The sequence below is a fragment of the Balaenoptera borealis genome (assembly GCF_965194805.1).
Source record: "Balaenoptera borealis genome assembly, chromosome: 12".
Taxonomy (NCBI): Eukaryota; Metazoa; Chordata; class Mammalia; order Artiodactyla; family Balaenopteridae; genus Balaenoptera; species Balaenoptera borealis.
Genome location: NC_138869.1, coordinates 56,789,771 through 56,812,728, shown reverse-complemented (window position 1 = coordinate 56,812,728; position 22,958 = coordinate 56,789,771). Strand labels below are relative to the sequence as shown.

The 22,958-nt window shown below is 40.7% G+C and overlaps 1 protein-coding gene and 1 pseudogene across 2 annotated transcripts in view; both read right to left on the bottom strand.

Moving 5' to 3' along the window:
* LOC309608532 (small ribosomal subunit protein eS27 pseudogene) overlaps positions 1-22,958 on the bottom strand; it is a 211,917-nt pseudogene that overhangs the window by 59,490 nt on the left and 129,469 nt on the right. The window lies entirely within an intron of this gene.
* The window catches only part of CMTM6 (CKLF like MARVEL transmembrane domain containing 6), a 41,613-nt gene that overhangs the window by 6,935 nt on the left and 11,720 nt on the right, over positions 1-22,958 (bottom strand). Inside the window, exon 2 of the mRNA XM_082348783.1 lies at positions 16,101-16,277. Within this exon, the coding sequence (XP_082204909.1) occupies positions 16,101-16,277 (177 nt within the window). The remainder of the gene's footprint in view (positions 1-16,100; positions 16,278-22,958) is intronic.

The following is a 22,958-nucleotide window of genomic DNA, read 5'->3' as shown; positions in this document are numbered from 1 at the left end:
CAAGGAGGTATTTAAACAAGACAATCATTTTGAGACAAAATAATGTAGTATTCAATAAACACGGGTTCTAGAGCGAGACTACCTGAGTTCACATTCCAGTAATATTACTTCTTAGCTACATGACTGAATTAGTTACCTAAGGTCTGTGTGCCTTTGTTTCTTCATCTGCAAAATGAGAGTAGTAACAATATCGTATTCATAGGTGATTCTATAGATTAGCGTTAATCCATGGAAAGTGATCAGATCAGTGCCAGAAACACAATAAATGTTCCATAAACATTGGCTATTGTTATTCTTGATACAATGGGACCCGCAAGAGCATGGGATAGAAAAGATTCTCTTTCCAAAAAGATTACTGTTCCTCCCTAGACACTACCACCACCACACACTCAAAACATTTTCTCTATAACAGAAAACTCCTTACATAAAGGTTTTTTTAATTTAAGTATATTACTAAGCAGACAGTAAAAGTAATTTTTAAACCATTCAAGCAAACATGACTTCCTTACGATGTTAGGTGAAAAGTAGAACATACATACTCTACAATTACAACTATGTTTAAAACTTTCTATAAGACCCAAAAGACATACAGTAAAATATTTACAAAAGCTATTTTAGGATGAAATGACTAATTTTTCTTTTTTTCCTCAGTATTTTAAAATCAGTATTTACTCTAAAATAACTTTTTAAATGCTCAAATTTGATGTAATAAGTGCTTTACATTTTGCTTAGTTTGACCATTATACTAAACTGGGAAATATATTGTTTCTTGTCAAAAAGATCAATGTTCTTAAACGCTACAGATGCAGCACTAAAAAACTATAAACATTTCTAAAAATATTTTTATGGAAAGTAGTGCTATTTTGCTGTTGAGATAAGAAATGAAAAAAATATTTTCAATCTTTAATGTTTAAAATATGAATTTACACATTCAAGCTACAAATCAACCAGCTCAGATGCTACTGAATTTTTCCCTTGACCAAATCTTATCACATACTAATGTGTAAAAAGGAAGACTTTTCACAGATTAAAAATATAATTAACAAAAATTCTAAGATATTCTCCGCATCCTCTTCTTAATACGTATTTCATAAAACAAATGGGTTCTGTTGTCACTGCTATACAAAGACTCTTGTGGTGACGATATGTGCCATGATAGCATCTAAATATACTAGGGCAGTGGTTCTAGCAGCGTTCTGCCTAGGCCACATGGTAGACTTCAGAGTGTGAGAACTTTCCTGGGTTCAAATCTGTTTATTTTTACCCTCACTGTGTAACTTTGGACAAGTTACTTAACCACTCTCAACCTAAGTTTCCTCAACAGAAAAATGGAGCATTGAGGTGTGAAGATTCTAAATCACAGCACATAAAGTGCCTGGCACACAGTAAACACTGACAGCAGCTATTATCGGGTAAGATAATGGGAACTGCCATATATTGGCCATACCAAGAACTGCATGTATGTGTTCATCAAAGTCTTAATGGATTTGACTCAGACTCTACCTGTTTTTCAAAGTTATTTTTTTAGCTGTTTGGTATCAACTTTTTGTTTTTTAATTTTTCAAACTTAAAAGAATCATTATATATATATGTATTTTTTATTAAAGTATAGTTGAGTTACAATATTGTGTTAGCTTCAAGTATACAGCAAAGTGATTCAGTTATATTTTTTCAGATTATATTCATTATAGGTTATTATATAGGTTATTACAAGATATTGAATATTGTTCCTTGTGCTACACAGTAAATCCTTTTTGCTTATCTATTTTATGTATAGTAGTTTGTATCTCTTAATCCCACACCCCTAATTTGTTCCCTCCTCCCTTCCCTCTCCACTTTGGTAACCATAAGTTTGTTTTCTATGTCTGTTAAGTCTGTTTCTGTTTTGTATACAGATTCTTTTGTATTATTTTTAAGATTCCACATATAAGTGATATCATATAGTATTTGTCTTTCTCTGACTTACTTCACTAAGTTTAATATTCTCTAGGTCCAGTAACTAACATATTACTGCAAATGGCAATATTTCATGCTTAAAGAATTATTTTAAAAGAAGGGAATAGGAGCTCCAATCAAGACAGCAGAGTAGAAGGACGTGGAACTCACCTCCTTCCACAAATACACCAAAAATACCCCTACAAATGGAACAATTCTCACAGAACACCTACTGAACACCAGCAGAAGACCTCAAACACCTGAAAGGACAGGAAAAATCTCCATGTGACCAGGTAGGACAAAAGGGAAAAAAAAAAGGGAAAGCAGGACGGGATCTGCGGCCATGGGAGGGAGCTGGAAAAAGGGAAGGTTCCTGCACCCTGGGATGCCCCCTCACTGGCAGGGAGATCAACCAGGACAGAAAGGGAGCTTCAGAGGTGCAGAGGAGAGTGCAACAACTGGTCTGTGGCAGGCAGAACAAACAGAGACCTGCACAGACGGCCGTGCCACCGCCCTGCGCATCCCAGCCTGAGACACACATCTGCTGGTACGGGCAGGGGCTGGGTGCTGAAACTCAGGGTTTAGAGGACAGAACAGGGAGAGGGCTGCTGTTGGCTGTGTGGAAACAGCCTGAAGGGGCTGGAGTGTGGTGCGGTCGCAACCGGGGATGTTTGCGGAAGAAGCCCAGGCCTGTCACAGAAGTGAAGTGCCATCGTTAAGTGGCGCACGAGGAGGGGATGGAGGCCGCCATAGCAGCCTCTTTCTCACGTGCCAGCCCCCACCTCCACAGGCTCCAGGGGAGCGCACCCCAGCCACCGCCTTGGGGGCTCCTGCCTTGACAGGCTCCGGCGTCCCAGCCGCTGCCTCGGCGGGCTCTGGGAGCAAACGCCAGTGGGCTGCCCACACACAGAGGCAGAGCTGAAACCACAGCTGGACCCCAGCGGCCACGCGACTTAGGAAGTAGGGCTGAAATCTCTCCCTGCAGCTGTGCAAGCCACAGACTTACACCTCCGCTGCCAGCTGTGTAAATTCAGCACCTGCAGGACATCCGAGGGACAACGGGTCCTCCCATGGCTGGGACAGATCTGGCCTTAGCAGCTGTGGGCTTTGTGGGCACATGCATGTAGGGACTGGGCTGGGCCAGGGTCTGAGCTGCCTCCATAGCCCCCACAGCAGGTCCAGGTGCACAACTACTGTAGTCCTGGAACCTGACTTCAGTGGATCTGCGCTGGTGGCCTTGTGAAAACAAGGCCAGAGGGACACCAGGGCTGACTGATGGCATTCCCAAGGTTGAGACTGGGGCAAGGGCAGTGCCAACAACAGTGTACTTTGTGAGCCCGCACAACGGGTGACAGGTGAGCACACTCACCTGTGAACAGCTCTGGCAGAGGAATAGTCAGTGGCTCCGCTCCCAATGGGAGCACGCCAATCCCACCTACCTTGCACCATCACTCAGAAATGCACCTGGGAGCTTCTACTCCAACAACTAGGGAACAAACCCAGCCTGATAGAGCAGTGAAAACCACAGAGCAAGGAGGAGGCCCCACTCAATATCCAGTGCAGGTTCTGGTCACCACAACACCAGTCACACCTCCTAGCAAGGGGATAACAACAGCCAGCACACACTGAGGAAAGAGGTGGCAGGCATCCAAGCTAAAAACAGCCCTCGCACCAAAAAATATCAAACCCACAAAGGCTACACAGGAACACTCCCACATAAAAACAGCCCTCCAAACCACAGTAGATAATTGTTTGTCCTCAACTCATAGAGCAAGAGAAATATAAGTAAAATGAAGAAGCAGAGGAACCACTCCCAATTAAAAGATCAAGAGAATTCCCCTGAAAGAACAAACAACAAAACAGACCTCTTCAGTCTAATAGATATCGAGTTCAAAAAGGAGATAATGAAAACACTGAAGAAGTTAAGGACTATTTATAGAAATGCAGATTACTATAAAAAGAAATAGAAACTATAAAAAGGAACCAAGAAAAATTAGAGAACTCATTCACTGAGATGAAAGTTGAGCTAAAGGCAATGAATAGTAGAACGAATAATGCAGAAGAACAAGTGACCTGGGAGATGGAATAATGGAAAGCACCTAATCAGAACAGCAGACAGAAAGGCAAATGAAAAAAAACGAAAGCAACATAAGAGACCTGTGGGATAATACAAAGCATGCCAATCTACGCATAACAGGGATCCCAGAAGGAGAAGAAAGAGAAAAGGGAATTGAAGATGCTATGGCTGAAAACTTCCCAAACCTAAAGAAGATAACAGATATCCAGGTACAGGAAGCACAGAGGGTCCAAAACAAGATAAACCCAAACAGACCTACACCAAGACATATTTCTCTACAGAAATGCTGCAGGCCAGGGACTTCCCTGGTGGTCCAGTGGTAAAGAATCTGCCTCCCAATGCAGGGGACACAGGTTTGATCCCTGGTCGGGGAACTAAGATCCCACATGCCGTGGGGCAACTAAGCCCGCACACCACAACTACTGAGCCTGTGCAACTCAACTAGAGAGAGAAAACCCGCACACCACAACTAGAGAGAAGCCCATGCGCTGCAACGAAGAGCCCACACGCCACAACAAAAGAAGATCCTGCATGCCGCAATGAAGATCCCACATGCCACAACGAAGACCCAATGCAGCCCCCCCCGCCCCCCCAAAAAAAGGTGTCTATGGAAAAAAAACCAAAGAAATGTTGCAGGCCAGAAGGGAGTGGCAAGATACATTCAAAGTCCTGAGAGGGAAAAATCTGCAACCTAGGATACTCTACCCAGCAAGATTATCATTTAGAATAGAAGGAAAAATAAAGAATTTCTCAGACAAACAAAAACTAAAAGAATACAGCAATACCAAACCCATCCTAAGGGAAATATTGAAAGGTCTTCTCTAAATAGAAAAGAAAAATCTATAGGAAAGAGAATATCCTAATCAGAAAGTAAATCACTTAAGTAAGCTCGTATACAGATTTAAAAAAGGAAAATCAAAATTTTCTGTGAAAGTGATGATAACCACAAAGAACAGCAAAAGGAAGAACATGAAGATGGGGCTTCCCTGGTGGCGCAGTGGTTGAGAGTCTGCCTGCTAATGCAGGGGACACGGGTTCGAGCCCTGGTCTGGAAGGATCCCACATGCCGCGGAGCGGCTGGGCCTGTGAGCCACAACTACTGAGCCTGCGCTCCGCAACAAGAGAGGCCGTGATAGTGAGAGGCCCGCGCACCGCGATGAGGAGTGGCCCCCGCTTGCCGCAACTGGAGAAAGCCCTCGCACGGAAACGAGGACCCAACACAGCCAAAAATAAAAAAAAAAAAAAAAAAAAAAAAAAGAACATGAAGATGTAAAAGAGGACATCAAAATCATCAAATGTGGGGGAGGAAAGTAAGAAAATGTAATTTTTTTTTTTCTAGAATGTGTTCGAACCTATATGATTACCAGTCTAAAGCAAATGGGAAGGGTTAATATACTTGAAAAACAGGGCAACCACAAATCAAAAACACACAATAGGTTCACAAACACCAAAAAGAAGAGAACATAAGCATAATACCAAAGAAAGTCTTCAAACCACAAAAGGAAAAACAAAAAGGGACAAAGAAGAAATATAAAATCAATGGGAAAACAAGGTTTAAAATGGCAATAAATACGTATCTATCAATAATTACTTTAAATGTCAATGGACTAAATGCTCCAATCAAAAGACACAGAGTGGCAGACTGGATGAAACAAGAGCCTACATACACTATGCTGCCTACAAGAGACCGACTTTAGGGACTTCCCTGGTGGCACAGTGGTTAAGAACCCACCTGCCAACGCAGGGGACCCAGGTTCGAGCCCTGGTTCAGGAAGATCCCACATGCCGCGGAGCAACTAAGCCTGTGTACCACAACAACTGAGCCTGTGCTCTAGAGCCCGCAAGCCACAACTAGTGTGCCCACGTGCCACAACTACTGAAGCCCACGTGCCTAGAGCCTGTGCTCTGCACAAAAGAAGCCACTGCAATGAGAAGCCCACGCACCGCAACAAAGAGTAGCCCCCGCTTGCCACAACTAGAGAAAGCCCGTGCATAGCAACGAAGACCCAACGCAGCCAAAAACAAATAAATAAATAATTTTTTAAAAAAATGACCCACTTTAGGGCAAAGGCCACACCTAGATTTAAAGTGAGGAGTTGGAAAAAGATGTTTCGTGCAAACGAAAATGACAAGAAAGTGGGGGTTGCCAATACTCATATCAGACAAAATAGACTTTAAAACAAAGGCTATAAAGAAAGATAAAGAACACTATATAATGATAACAGGATCAATACAAGGAGAGGATATTACACTTGTCAACATATATGCACCCAACATAGGAGCACCCAAATACATAATACAAACACACACCTAAAGGGAGAAACTGACAGGAGTACAGTAATAGTATATTTTAACACCCCACTCACATCAAGGGACAGATCTTCTACACAGAAAATGAATAAGGCAAGAGAGATCCTAAGTGATACAATAGAACAGTTAGACTTAGTTGATATTTTCAGGACATTACACCCCCAAAAAGCAGAATACACATTCTTTTCAAGCGCACATGGAACGTTCTCTAGGATTGACCACAAACTAGGGCACAAAACAAGCCTCAACAAATTTAAGGGTATAGGAATTATTTCAAGCATCGTTTCTGACCACAACAGCATGAAACTAGAAATCAACAACAGAAAAAGAAACAAGAAAAAAAACAATTACATGGAGACTAAACAACGTGCTCCTAAAATAACCAATGGGTCAATGGTGAAATCAAAGAAGAAATTAAAAAATACCTTGAGGCAAATGACAATGAAAACACAACCATACAAAATCTATGGGGAAATTCCCCGGTGGTCCAGTGATTAGGACTCCATGCTCTCACTGCTGAGGGCCCGGGTTCAATCCCTGATCAGGGAAGTAAGATCCCACAAGTCGTGTAGTGCAGCCAAAAATGATAAACAAAATCTGTGGGATGCAACAAAAGCAGTTCTTAGAAGAAAGTTCATAGTGACACAGGCCTTCTTTAAGAAACAAGAAAAATCTGAAATAACTTAACCCACCACCTAAAATAATCAGAAAAAGAAGAACAAACAAAACCTAAAGTCAGCAGAAGAAAGGAAATAATAACAATCAGAGAGGAAATAAATAAAATAGAGATTAAAAAAATAGAAAAAAAAATCAATAAAACCAAGAGCTGGTTCTTTGAAAGGGTAAACAGAATTGACAAGCCTCTGGCCAGGTGCACCAAGAAGAAAAGAGACAAGACCCAAATAAGCGAAATAAGAAATGAAAGGGGAAAAATCACAAGTGATACTGCAGAAATACAAAAAAACCATAAGAGAATACTATGAACAATTATATGCCAACATATTTGACAATCTAGAAGAAATGGACAACTTTCTAGAAACATACAGCCCACCAAAATTGAATCAAGAAGAAATAATTTGAACAGACCAATCACGAGAAGTGAAACAGACTCCGTAGTAAAAAAAAAAAAAAAAAAAACTCCCTACAGGGACTTCCCTGGCTGTCCAGTGGTTAAGACTCCACGCTTCTAATGCAAGTGGTATTGGAAAAGTTGGACAGCCACATGCAAATCAATAAAGTTAGAACACACCATCACACCATACACAAAAATAAATTCAAAATGGCTTAAAGACTTAAATATGAGACATGACACCATAAAACTCCTTGAACATAGACAAAACATTCTCTGACGTAAGTTGTACCAATCATACCAGTCACCCAAGGCAATAGAAATAAAAGCAAAAATAAACAAATGGGACCTAATCAAACTTACAAGCTTTTGTAAAGCAAAGGAAGCCATAAACAAAATGAAAAGACTACCTATGGACTGGGAGAAAATATTTGCAAATGATGTGACTGACAAGGGCTTAACTTCCAAAATATACAAACAGCTCAAACAACTCAATAACAAAAAAAGCCCAATCAAAAAATGGTGAGAAAACCTAAATAGACATTTCTGAAAAGAAGATATACAGATGGCCAATAGGCACATGAAAACATGCTCATCATCGCTAATTATCAGAGAAATGCAAATCAAAACTACAATGAGGTACACCACCACACACTGGTCAAAACAGCCATCATTAAAAAGTCTACAAATAATAAATGTTGGAGTAGGTGTGGAGAAAAGGGAACCCTCTTACACTGCTGGTGGAAATGTAAATTGGTATAGCCACTATGGAAAACAGTATGGAGGCTCCTCAAAAAACTAAAAATAGAGTTACCATACGATCCAGCAATTACACTCCTGGGAATACACCCAGACAAAACTGTAATTCAAAAATATACATGCACCCCAATACTCACAGCAGCACTATTTACAATAGCCAAGACACGGAAACTACCTAAATGTCCATCAACAAATGACTGGATAAAGAAAATGTGGTGTGTATATATATATATATATATATATATATGTATGTGTGTGTGTGTGTGTATACACACACACACATACATACACACGATGGAATATTACTCAGCCATAAAAAAAAGGAAATCACACCATTTGCAGCAACATACTATGATGATCTCTAGGTCCATCTAAGTGAAGTAGGTTAGACAGAGAAGGACAAATACCATATGATATCACTTATATGTGGAATCTAAAATACAACACAAATGAACTTATTTACTAAACAAACACACTCGTGGACTTAGAGAAAAGACTTGTGGTTGCCAAAGGGGAGGGAGGGTGGGAAAGGGAAGGATTGAGAGTTTGGGATTAGCGGATGCAAACTAGTATATATAGGATTGATAAACAACAAGGCCCTACTGTATAGCACAGGGAACTATACTCAATATCTGTGATAAACCATAATGAAAAAGAATATATATATGTACAACTGAATCACTTTGCTGTACAGCAGAAATTAACACAACACTGTAAATCAACTATACTTCAATAAAATTTTTTAAATGCAAAAAAATAAATAAGTGAAAGAAGGCAATAGATTCTTATGGTACAAAACTAAAGAGTACAAATGAGTATACAGAAAAAAGTAAATCTTAGGTGTATGATCAATACAGGACCCAATGCTTGCTTCTCATTAATTTAAAACAATAAAATCTTACTGCTTTGTATTTATCCAGTTCTCTCTCTATTTATTTTTGTTGCACTGGGTCTTTGCTGCTGCACACTGGCTTTCTCTAGCTGCAGCGAGCAGGGGCTACTCTTCACTGCGGTGCAGAGGCTTCTCATTGCAGTGGCTTCTCTTGTTGCGGAGGATGGGCTCTAGGCGTGTGGGCTTGGGCTTCGTAGTTGTGGCTCACGGGCTCTAGAGCACAGAGCTCAGTAGTTGTGGTGTGCGGGCTTAGTTGCTTAGCGGCATGTGGGAATCTTGCCAGACCAGGGATCGAACCCATGTCCCCCAAATTGGTAGGTGGATTATTTTTGTTTTTTATTTTTTTTAACATCTTTATTGGAGTATAATTGCTTTACAATGGTGGGTTAGTTTCTGCTTTATAACAAAGTGAATCAGCTATACATATACATATATCCCCATATCTCCTCCCTCTTGTGTCTCCCTCCCACCCTCCCTATCCCACCCCTTTAGGTGGTCACAAAGCACCAAGCTGATCTCCCTGTGCTATGTGGCTGCTTCCCACTAGCTATGTATTTTGGTAGTATATATAAGTCCATGCCACTCTCTCACTTCGTCCCAGCTTACCCTTCAGCCTCCCCGTGTCCTCAAGTCCATTCTCTACATCTGCGTCTTTCTTCCTGTCCTACCCCTAGGTTCTTCAAAACCATTCTTTTTTCTTTAGATTCCATATACATGTGTTAGCATACGGTATTTGTTTTTCTCTTTCTGACTTTACTCTGTATGACAGACGCTAGGTCCATCCACCTCACTACAAATAACTCCATTTCGTTTCTTTTTATGGCTGAGTAATATTCCATTGTATATATGTGCCACATCTTCTTCATCCATTCATCTGTCGATGGACACTTAGCTTGCTTCCATGACCTGGCTATTGTAAACAGAGCTGCAGTGAACATTGTGGTACATGACTCTTTTTGAATTATGGTTTTCTCAGGGTATGCCCAGTAGTGGGATTGCTGGGTCCTATGGTAGTTCTATTTTTCGTTTTTTAACGAACCTCAATACTGTTCTCCATAGTGGCTGTATCAATTTACATTCCCACCAACAGTGCAAGGGGGTTCCCTTTTCTCCACACCCTCTCCAGCATTTACTGCTTGTAGATTTTTTGAAGATAGCCATTCTGACTGGTGTGAGGTGATACCTCATTGTAGTTTTGATTTGCATTTCTCTAATGATTAGTGATGTTGAGCATACTTTCATGTGTTTGTTGGCAATCTGTATATCTTCTTAGGAGAACGGTCTATTTAGGTCTTCTGCCCATTTTTGGATTGGGTTGTTTGTTTTCTTGATATTGAGCGGCATGAACTGCTTGTAAATTTTGGAGATTAATCCTTTGTCAATTGCTTCGTTTGCAAATATTTTCTCCCATTCTGAGGGCTGTCTTTTCTTCTGGTTTATGGTTTCCTTTGCTGTGCAAAAGCTTTTAAGTTTCATTAAGTCCCATTGGTTTAGTTTTGTTTTTATTTCCATTTCTCTAGGAGGTGGGTCAAAAGGATCTTACTGTGATTTATGTCATAGAGTGTTCTGCCTATGTTTTCCTCTAAGAGTTTTATAGTGCCTGGCCTTAAATTTAGGTCTTTAATCCATTTTGAGTTTATTTTTGTGTACGGTGTTAGGGAGTGTTCTAATTTCATTCTTTTACATGTAGCTGTCCAGTTTTCCCAGCACCACTTACTGAAAAGGCTGTCTTTTCTCCATTGTATAGTCTTGCCTCCTTCATCAAAAATAAGGTGACCATATGTGCATGGGTTTATCTCTGGGCTTTCTATCCTGTTCCATTGATCTGTATTTCTGTTTTTGTGTCAGTACCATACTGTCTTGATACTGTAGCTTTGTAGTATAGTCTGAAGGCAGGGAGCCTGATTCCTCTAGCTCCATTTTTCTTTCTCAAGATTGCTTTGGCTACTCAGGGTCTTTTGTGTTTCCATACAAATTGTGAAATTTTTTGTTCTACTTCTGTGAAAAAATGCCATTGGTAGTTTGATAGGGGTTCCACGGAATCTGTAGATTGCTTGGGGTAGTATAGTCATTTTCACAATGTTGATTCCTCCAATCCAAGAACATGGTATATCTCTCCATCTATTTGTATCATCTTTAATTTCTTTCATCAGTGTCTTATAGTTTTCTGCATACAGGTCTTTTGTCTCCTTAGGTAGGTTTATTCCTAGGTATTTTATTCTTTTTGTCACAATGGTAAATGGGAATGTTTCCTTAATTTCTCTTTCTGATCTTTCGTTCTTAGTGTATAGGAATGCAAGACATTTCTGTGCATTAATTTTGTATCCTGCTACTTTACCAAATTCATTGATTAGCTCTAGCAGTTTTCTGGTAGAGTCTTTAGGATTCTCTATGGATAGTACCATGTCAACTGCAAACAGTGGCAGATTTACTTCTTCTTTTCCAATTTGGATTCCTTTTATTTCTTTTTCTTCTCTGACTGCCGTGGCTAAAGCTTCCAAAACTATGTTGAATAAAAGGAGTGAGAGTGGGCAACCTTGTCTTGTTCCTGATCTTAGAGGAAATGGTTTCAGTTTTTCACCATTGAGAATGATGTTGGCTGTGGCTTTGTCATATATGGCCCTTATTATGTTGAGGTAAGTTCCCTCTATGCCTACTTTCTGGAGGGTTTTTATCATAAATGGGGGTTGAATTTTGTTGAAAGCTTTTTCTGCATCTACTGAGATGATCATATGGTTTTTCTCCTTCAATTTGTTAATATGGTGTATCACATTGATTGGTTTGTGTATATTGAAGAATCCTTGCGTTCCAGGGATAAACCCCACTTGATCATGGTGTATGATCCTTTTAATGTGCTGTTGGATTCTGTTTCCTAGTATTTTGTTGACGATTTTTGCATCTATGTTAATCAGTGATATTGGCCTGTAGTTTTCTTTCTTTGTGACATCTTTGTCTGGTTTTGGTATCAGGGTGATGGTGGCCTCGTAGAATGAGTTTCGGAGTGTTCCTCCCTCTGCTATATTTTGGAAGAGTTTCAGAAGGATAGGTGTTAGCTCTTCTCTAAATGCTTGACAGAATTCGCCTGTGAAGCCATCTGGTCCTGGGCTTTTGTTTGTTGGAAGATATTTAGTCACAGTTTCAATTTCAGTGCTTGTGACTGTTCTGTTTATATTTTCTATTTCTTCCAGGTTCAGTCTTGGAAGGTTGTGCTTTTCTAAGAATTTGTCCATTTCTTCCAGGTTGTCCGTTTTATTGGCATATAGTTGCTTGTAGTAATCTCTCATGATCCTTTGTATTTCTGCAGTGTCAGCTGTTACTTCTCCTTTTTCATTTCTAATTCTATTGATTTGAGTCTGATCCTTTTTCTTCTTGATGAGTCTGGCTAATGGTTTATCAATTTTGTTTATCTTCTCAAAGAACCAGCTTTTAGTTTTATTGATCTTTGCTATTCTTCCTTCATTTCTTTTTCATTTATTTCTGATCTGATCTTTATGTTTTCTTTCCTTCTGCTATTTTGGGGCTCTTTTGTTCTTCTTTCTCTAATTGCTTTAGGTGTAAGGTTAGGTTGTTTGAGATGTTTCTTGTTTCTTGAGGTAGGATTGTATTGCTATAAACTTCCCTCTTAGAACTGCATTTGCTGCATCCCATAGGTTTTGGGTCGTCGTGTTTTCATTGTCATTTGTTTCTAGGCATTTTTTGATTTCCTCTTTGATTTCTTCAGTGATCTCTTGGTTATTTAGTAGTGTATTGTTTAGCCTCCATGGGTTTGTATTTTTTACAGAGTTTTTTCCTGTAATTGATATCTAGTCTGATAGCGTTGTGGTCGGAAAAGATACTTGATATGATTTCAATTTTCTTAAATTTACCAAGGGTTGATTTGTGACCCAAGATATGATCTATCCTGGAGAATGTTCCATGAGCACTTGAGAAGAAAGTGTATTCTGTTGTTTTTGGATGGAATGTCCTATAAATATCGGTTAAGTTCATCTTGTTTAATGTATCATGTATAGCTTGTGTTTCCTTATTTATTTTCATTTTGGAGGATCTGTCCATTGGTGAAAGTGGGGCATTAAAGTCCCCTACTATGATTGTGTTACTGTCTATTTCCCCTTTTATGGCTGTTAGCATTTGCCTTATGTATTGAGGTGCTCCTATGTTGGGTGCATAAATATTTACAATTGTTATATCTTCTTCTTGGATTGATCTCTTGGTGTCCTTCTTTGTCTCCTGCAAGAGTCTTTATTTTAAAGTCTATTTTGTCTGATATGAGAATTGCTACTCCAGCTTTCTTTTGATTTCCATTTGCATGATATATCTTTCTCCATCCCCTCACTTTCAGTCTGAATGTGTCCCTAGGTCTGAAGTGGATCTCTTGTAGACAGCATATAGATGGGTCTTGTTTATGTATCCATTCAGCCAGTCTATGTCTTTTGGTGGGAGCATTTAATCCTTTACATTTAAGGTAGTTATCAATATGTATGTTCCTATTACCATTTTCTTAATTGTTTGGAGTTTGTTATTATAGGTCTTTTCCTTCTCTTGTGTTTCCTGCAGAGAAGTTCCTTTAGCATTTGTTGTAAAGCTGGTTTGGCGGTGCTGAATTCTCTTAGCTTTTGCTTGTCTGTAAAGGTTTTAATTACTCCGTCTAATCTGAATGAGATCCTTGCTGGATAGACTAATCTTGGTTGTAGGTTTTTCCCTTTCATCACTTTAAATATGTCCTGCCATTCCCTTCTGGCTTGCAGAGTTTCTGCTGAAAGATCAGCTGTTAACGTTATGGGGATTCCCTTGTATGTTATTTGTTGTTTTTCCCTTGCTGCTTTTAGTATTTTTTCTGTGTATTTAATTTTTGATAGTTTGATTAATATGTGGCTTGGCATGTTTCTCTTTGGATTTATCCTGTATGGGACTCTCTGCGCTTCCTGGACTTGGATTAACTATTTCCTTTCCCATGTTAGGGAAGTTTTCAACTATAATCTCTTCAAATATTTTCTCAGTCCCTTTCTTTTTTCTCTTCTTCTTCTGGGACCCCTATAATTCCAATGTTGTTGTGTTTAATGTTGTCCCAGAGGTCTCTAAGACTGTCCTCAACTGTTTTCATTCTTTTTTGTTTATTCTGCTCTGCAGTAGTTATTTCCACTATTTTATCTTCCAGGTCACTTATCTGTTCTTCTGTCTCAGTCATTCTGCTATGGATTCCTTCTAGAGAATTTTTAATTTCATTTATTGTGTTGTTCATCATTGTTTGTTTGCTCTTTAGTTCTTCTAGGTCCTTGTTAAACGTTTCTTGTATTTTCTCCATTCTAGTTCCAAGATTTTGGATCATCTTCACTATCATTACTCCGAATTCTTTTTCAGGTAGACTGCCTATTTCCTCTTCAATTGTTTGGTCTGGTGGGTTTTTACCTTGCTCCTTCATCTGCTGTGTGTTTCTCTGTCTTCTCATTTTGCTTAACTTACTGTGTTTGGGGTCTCCTTTTCGCAGGCTGCAGGTTCGTAGTTCCCGTTGTTTTTGGTGTCTGCCCCCAGTGGCTAAGGTTGGTTCAGTGGGTTGTGTAGGCTTCCTGGTGGAGGGGACTAGTGCCTGTGTTCTGGTGGATGAGGCTGGATCTTGTCTTTCTGGTGGGCAGGACTGCGTCTGGTGGTGTGTTTGGGGGTGTCTGTGACCTCATTATGATTTTAGGCAGCCTCTCTGCTAATGGGTGGTGTTGTGTTCCTGTCTTGCTGGTTGTTTGGCATAGGGCATCCAGCACTGTAGGTTGCTGGTCGTTGAGTGGAGCTGGGTCCTAGCGTTGAGATGGAGATCTCTGGGAGATCTTTTGCCGTTTGATATTATGTAGAGCCAGGAGGTCTCTGGTGGACCAATGTCCTGAACTTGGCTCTCCCACCTCAGAGGCACAGGCTTGATACCCGGCCTGAGCACCAAGACCCTGTCAGCCACACGACTCCATCTGTTATTCCTCTCTTTTTTCTGTTTTTTTTTCTCAAGAGTTTCTTCCTCCTGTTTTCTGTTTATCTCCTGTCTTCTTTGTCCATTTTTTCTTGATTGATCTCCCTTTGACTTTCACCCTGTAGCTCTCTCTGGGCTTCTATTTCGACAGCAACTATGGGACTCTCGATGGTGTGGGCCACTTCTTTTGCCAGTTGGCCGAGGAGAAGTGTTTGTAGGCAGATTGTTAACCACTGTGCCACCAGGAAAGTCCCTCTCTTTTTTTATTAGTTAAAATTTACCCTAATTTTTATCTTTTCCCTCAAAACTGTGAATTCTTTCATAAATCAACCCTGATAGTTACAATTCCTCATAAACCACTCCTGATAACTTGAATGCTATTGAAGAAATAAACTGCTCAATTCTTTCTTCCTTAAATGCAGTAACTATGTAAATTATCTTACCTGTTATCTCAAAAATCCATATTATACTCAAATAAAAACAGAGGGTCAGCAGACTAAGTCTTTAGAAAGTTATACATCTCTAATTTTGTGAGTATAAAATTCTCACATAGACTTCTATTAAAAGGGAAATTTCTGCGCAATGAATTTAACAAATACCTTCTAAATTCACTTATAGAGAACTTTCTTTCATAAAATAAAATCAAAACAAAACAGGTAGAATTACATGTTCTTTTGTTTAAAGGCTTCAAAAATATCAATATATCACATTAGTTCATTACTCCATCTCTTACGTCCGGCATAACGCCTGGCCTACAATAGGCACACAGTGAATAACTGTAGAACCAGTGAGTGACAGTCTGAAATGTGAGAAATCAAAAGTGACAAAACCCTAGTTTTTACAAAATACCTCATGTGAATTAGATTAAACCACCAATAACTGTAAATTATCAGCAGTGTCTGTCACTCTCATTCTAATTTCACCTTCCCCCTCTACCATACCACCTGGCAGGGAAAAACTGAGTTGCTTAGAGGCAGAGCTGGAACAATGGATAGAGTCTTTTCCTGTTACTGAGTTATGAAAGCATTACTACTGTAAACAATACAACTACAGAAGATCCAAAAATATCTAAATTCTTGTTATAGGAATTATATTTTTTAATGCTTACCGATGACTTGACTTTTGCGGTATCAACTTTGTCATAAACTGGAGTGCAGTACACAATCAGCATAAGGAGACTCAGCAGAAAGGCACTGCAGCTTACAAATTCGAAAAAGTAAAGGCCTCCACACAAAGTACATTGTGACACAACTTCCTCACAGATAAAGGCCAACAGAGACAGCACCTACAAAAGAAACAAAACATTTGGCTTAAGTTTTTTTCAGGGAAACCTACAGTATTCAGAAAACACCACTTGTTCACTCAAATATTTATCAAGTGGAGACTCAGCAAACAAGATTACTGAATGAGGGCTTCCCTGGTGGCGCAGTGGTTGAGAATCTGCCTGCTAATGCAGGGGACACGGGTTTGAGCCCTGGTCTGGGAAGATCCCACATGCCACGGAGCAACTAGGCCCGTGAGCCACAACTACTGAGCCTGCGCGTCTGGAGCCTGTGCTCCACAACAAGAGAGGCCGCGATAGTGAGAGGCCCGCACACTGCGATGAAGAGTGACCCCCGCTCGCCGCAACTAGAGAAAGCCCTCGCACAGAAACGAAGACCCAACACAGCCATAAATAAATAAATAAATAAATAAAATTTAAAAAAAAAAAAGGAAAAGAAACGGAAAGCTTTAAAAAAAAAACAAAACAGATTACTGAATGAACCTGATCTACACATAATTTACACTCCAGTTGCCTTGAAGGGAATACAGGTACACAGATAATTAACTACCTACTGTGTGCTAAATGCTAGAATAGGAGAAATCCGGGGTGTTGTTATAAAAGCACACAGAAAAGGCACTCAACCTGGAGGTTGGGAAAGGCTTCCGGAAGGAAAGCTGAGACCAGAAGGACAGTAGAGTCAGTTGTGGGGTGAAAGATAGGGGAAAAAGTTCCAGGCAGAGAAGCAGTGCACAGAAGGACCTAGAAGTGAGAGAGCTCGGTACCTTCCCACGCTAACCACACACAGATATCCCACAACCTCCACTCAACTGTGAAAGTGAGTTGAGTCAACATGGCTAATGCGTCAGAGGGGAGGGGATGGCAGCACAGAAATGATGAAATGAGACCAGAGAGGTAATAAGCAGAGAACAGATCTAAATGCCTCCTTTTACTAGTTTAAGGAATCTGGATTTTAAGGGTTTTTAAAGCAAAGGGGTAGGGACTTCCCTGGTGGCGCAGTGGTTAAGAATCCGCCTGCCAATGCAAGGGGCACAGGTTTGAGCCCTGGTCTGGGAAGATCCCACATGCTGTGGAGCAACTAAGCCTGAGCGCCACAACTACTTAGCCTGTGCTCTGGAGCCCGCGAGCCACAACTACTGAGACCGTGAGCCACAACTAGTGTGCCCACGTGCCACAACTACTGAAGCCCGTGTGCCTAGAGCCCGTGCTCCACAACAAAGAGAAGCCACTGCAATGAGAAGCCCACGCACCGCAACGAAGAGTAGGCCCCGCTCGTCACAACTAGAGAAAGCCTGCACGCAGCAACGAAGACCCAACGCAGCCAAGAATAAATTTTAATAAATAAATAAATAAATTTATAAAGCAAAGGGGTAACATGATCAGGTTTATGCTTTTAGTAGTTCTTTATAGCTACAATATAAAGAAGGGACGGGGAGGAGAGATGGTGGGGGAGACGGGGAGGGGGAGACAGTGGGGGAGGGCAAAACTGGGGCTGGACATCCAGTTGGGGAAGCTCATGTCAGAAATCAGAGGAAAGGTAGTGAGCAGGGTAGTAGTAATGGACAAGAGTGAAATCACTGAAAGATGCAGTAGAAGCCCTCATCAGACAGGATGAATACAAACGGAATAGGAAACAAGATAATACATATATGCTTAAACCATTTTATTTTCATTTAGAACAAAAAGGCACATTTATTTATTCAGTCTTTTGAAGTGGACCTTTTCTTTGAGAATGCACCTGATTGGAATTCCCCATCGTGTTCTCTGCATTAATCACTTCCATCATTTATGACTACCACTTCCAGACTGATGTTATTTGAAGTGGAGCAAGATCTGGGACACCTGAGAAGCAGCGTGCAGAATCCTTCTAGAGTCGGACTAGTTTTACTGGCCTTTCACAGTTGCCTTGCTCTTACTTAATTCCACTGCACGTATTTTAGTAGCTTTTTTGGTCTTTCCAAAGCATTCAATTTATTTTCATAGAAACAATTCCTTTTCACATTCAATTTTAGTCTTGCAGTTATTTAACTGGCCATAAAAAGTATAATTTTGGGGACTTCCCTGGTGGTCCAGTGGCTAAGACTCTGCACTCCCAATGCAGGGGGCCTGGGTTCGATCCCTAGTCAGGGAATTAGATCCCCCATACCGCAACTAAGAGTTTGCATGCTGCAATGAAGATCCTGCACGTAGCAGTGAAGATCCCACGTGCCGCAACTAAGACACAGCGCAGTTAAATAATTTTTTTTAAAGTATAATTTTTATGCATTTTCATTGAATGGAGAACAGTTATCTCTGGCTAATTCGGCAACTCAATTAAATGCAGATGGTTTTAACAGTGCTCCCACTGTTGTGTGATGTGGTATTAACACACTGGTGCCTCACTGAAGAAAGAAGAGTTTTTCTTCTTCTTTTTAAGAGGCAAGGGTGCTGGGAAGAAAATAAATTCCATTTTAAATATGCTGTATATGAGAGGTCTGTGGAAGAGTTAGGTGGAGCTGGCTACGAGGCAAAAGGATATATGGGTCTGGAGCTCAGGGGACAGGTCTGAGGTGGAGACCAAGATGTGGGAGATTACCCAGAATGAGGAAAGTCGGCCCTGTGCAGAACTGTGAGGAACCCCAAGATTTAAGGGATGAACAGAGGGGGAGACAACAGCAAAGGACAATTAGGAGCAGCAGTCCAAGGGGTAGTTGATCAAGAGAAAGTATTTCTACGCAGAGCAAGTAATCAAGAGTGCTGAATGCTACTCAAGAGTACTGAAACGCTTACGTGAGACTGAGCTACAGGGTTGCTGGTGACATCAACAGGACCATTTCAGTGTGCTCAGGGAGGCAACCTAGATTACTGTACTGTACACTGGAAGTGAGGGCTAGACAAGGCAGTACAATAGAGACAGCCCAGTCACCCAGTGGATGAGGTCAAAGGGAAAGGAATTTAAAGACAGGAGAGAACTGAGCATGTTTAAATGCTTAGACAGAAACCTGTAAGATGTCTAAAGACAGAGAAAGAAAAGAGGATCTCTAAAGGCAAGATTCAGGGCTCACGGTGTGAGGCTAACTCTCCTCTAGAAATAGGAAGGAAGAGAAGAGATTCACTTGTGCAGTTTGTGTGGGTTTTGTAGAAGCTAAGGGAATTTCCTTCTGGGCATTAAACCATCAAAATGACTGATGACCCAAGTCAAAGCCTTTTGGGAAATGCTGTCTCACAGAAGTCAGGCCAGCAGGAGCAACCAGATATATTAATGGCACTAAGACTGCTACCAAAATCAACACATACGTAAGTATATAATCAAAATTTTATCCTACGAAACACTTTCATCAAATCAGAGGTCAATAGTACAGCCACTCTGGAAAACAGGTTAGCAGTTTCTTTAAAAACTAAGCATGCAACTGCCGTATGACCCAGCAACTGCATTCCTACATTCTGTATATGACCAAGAGAAATGAAAACTTACGTTCCTGCAAAAACTGATACATGAATGTTCATAACATTTTTACTCATCAAAGACCCAAACTCTAAACACTACAGATGTCCTTCAATGGTTACGCAAACCATGGTAATCCATACCATGGAATACTACTTAGCAATAAAAAGGAACAAACTTGGTATATGCAACAATCTGGATGAATCTCCAGAGAACTATGCAAAGTGAAAAAAATCCAATCTCCAAAGATTACATACTGCATGACTCCATTTATATAATAACAAAGCTTATAGAGATGGAGAACTAATTAGTGGTGGCCACGGGAGAGGGGAGAGGTGTGGCTATAAAAGGAGTGGCACGAGGGAACCACGTGGTGATGGAAGTTTTTTTTTTTTTAATTTTTATTCATTTATTTATTTATTTTTTGGCTGCATTGGGTCTTCGTTGCTGCATGCAGGCTTTCTCTAGTGGCGGCGAGCGGGGGTTACTCTTCGCTTTGGTGCGCAGGCTTCTCATTGCAGTGACTTCTCTTGTTGCAAAGCATGGGCTCTAGGTGTGCGGGCTCAGTAGTTGTGGTGCACGGGCTTAGTTGCTCCGTGGCATGTGGGATCTTCCTGGACCAGGTATTGAACCCGTGTCCCCTGCACTGGCAGGTGGATTCTTAACCACTGCGCCACCAGGGAAGTCCGATGGAACAGTTCTGATTCTTGATTGCAGCAGTGATTAAGGAAGCTACACTTGAGAAAACAGCATAGAGGTGTACACACACACACACACACACACACACACGCATGAATGCAAAGGACCTCCCTTTACATTTTGTTTTTGCAAGTTCCTGTGATTCTATAATTATTTCAAAAGAAAAAGTTAAAAAAAGTCAAATCCAAATTGGCATCTAAACCTCTAAGGGATTTCCCCCTTCCTGCTGGCAATACAAAATTCATATATTCCCACAACTGAAAAGAATGCATGTAAGGACGAAAATAGGTCCTTGCTGTGATTTCCTGTAAGTTAATGAGGCATAAAATAGTCCAGAATATCCCAAACAACTTCCTCACATCAGACAGATGCTAGGCGAGGCATTCCCAGTCACCGCAACACAGGATAAAGCGACACACCAAGACAAGTCCCAAAAGGTCATTGTGTAAAAGTACTTCTCCACCTGTAATTATAATTACAAGAGAAGTTTTTATAAGTCTACAGTATAATAAGATCCCAAATGTCTTAATATTCCATTTGCTTTATTCTCGACTCTATGTTAAATCTTGTCCAAGTTTTAGGAGTTTCTCTATGAGACATTTGCAAAATATACCTGAGGTGTATGAAAGTCAATTAACTATGAGAAGATATGAGCCTAAAACTCTAATTGGGGTGTGAGAATAGCTGATCTTGAACCATTCTTCTCTACAATAATGAAATTATCAGGAACACTCATCAGTGCAGGCTATTAAGACAATAAAATCTTATCTGCAGTAGAGACACAGACTGCTTATCTACTCTCCCTAAGAAAAGGGCAGGATCCAGCTGGGCCAGAAGCAATCAGTGACAAGTCATTACAAGTCCTATTCCAAACTTATTAAAGGAGTCATTCTTACTGACCTTAAGCCCTAAAGCAGTATCAAGAGTAGGGTTCTACATGGACATCCTAGAGAATGAAGGGGTACTAGATCAAGTTCAGAATTTACTAGTTCCTATTCCCAGATAAAGGCCAAGAAATTAGCACGACAAGCTATATTCAGTATGAAAATTTCTCCTGATTCCCCATCTCTGATGCTACTAACCTTCCTTTAAAATCTCCCACAGCACTGTACAGTCTCTAATACAAAATAAAGGGATCATTTCACAATATATACAAATATCACATTATTAAGTTGTACATCTGAAACTGTTACATGTCAATTATACCTCGATTTAAAAAATAAATTAGAGGGAGACGTTCAAGATGGCGGAGGAGTAAGATGTGGAGATCACCCTCCTCCCCACAAATACATCGGAAATACATCTACATGTGGAACAACTCCTACAGAACACCTACTGAATGCTGGCAGAAGACCTCAGACTTCCCAAAAGGGTGCACGAGGAGAGGGGATTCAGGGCACCGCCTAAAGGAGCTCCAGAGACAGGTGTGAGCCACAGCTATCAGCACGGACACCAGAGACAGGCATGAAACGCTAAGGCTGCTGCTGCAGCCACGAAGAAGCCTGTGTGCAAGCACAGGTCACTATCCACACGTCCCCTCCTGGGAGCCTGTGCAGCCCGCCATTGCCAGGGTCCCACGATTCAGGGACAATTTCCCTGGGAGAACACACGGTGCAACTCGGGCTGTTGCAACGTCATGCCAGCCTCTGCCACCGCAGGCTCGCCCCACATTCCACACCCCTACCCCCAACACCCCCCAACACCCCCCCCCCCCCCGGCCTGAGTGAGCCAAAGCCCCCTAATCAGCTGCTACTTTAACCCCATCCTGTCTGGGCAGGGAACAGATGCCCTCAGGCGACCTACATGCAGGGGCGGGGCCAAATCCAAAGCTGAACCCCCAGGGGCTGTGCGAACAAAGAAGAGAAAGGGAAATCTCTCCCAGCAGCCTCAGGAGCAGCCGATTAAATCTTCACAATCAACTTGATGTACCCTGCATCTCTGGAATACCTGAATAGACAATGAATCATGCCAAAATTGAGGTGGTGGACTTTGGGAGCAACTGTAGACTTGGGGTTTGTTTTCTGTATCGTATTTATTTCTGGTTTTATGTTTATCTTAGTTTAGTATTTAGAGTTTGCCATCATTGGTAGATTTGTTTATTGATTTGGTTGCTCTCCTTTTTTAAAAATATATATATATTTTTTTCCTTTTTCTCTTTTTGAGAGTGTGTATGTGTTTGCTTCTTTGTGTGATTCTGTCTGTATAGCTTTGCTTTTACCATTTGTCCTAGGGTTCTGCCTGTCCGTTTTTTTTGCTTTGTTTTTTTTTCAGTATAGTTTTTAGCGCTTATCATTGCTGGATTTGTTTTTTTGGTCTGGTTGCTCTCTTCTTTCTTTTTTTTTTTTTCTTTTTTGATTATTTTTTAAATTTTTTAAATAATTATTTTAATTTTTTATTTTAGTAACTTTATTTTATATTTTTTTCTTTTTTTCTCTCTTTCCTTCTGAGCCATGTGGCTGACAGGGTCTTGGTGCTCTGGCCAGGTGTCAGGCCTGTGCCTCTGAGGTGGGAGAGCCAAGTTCAGGACATTGGTCCACCAGAGACCTCCCGGCTCCATGTAA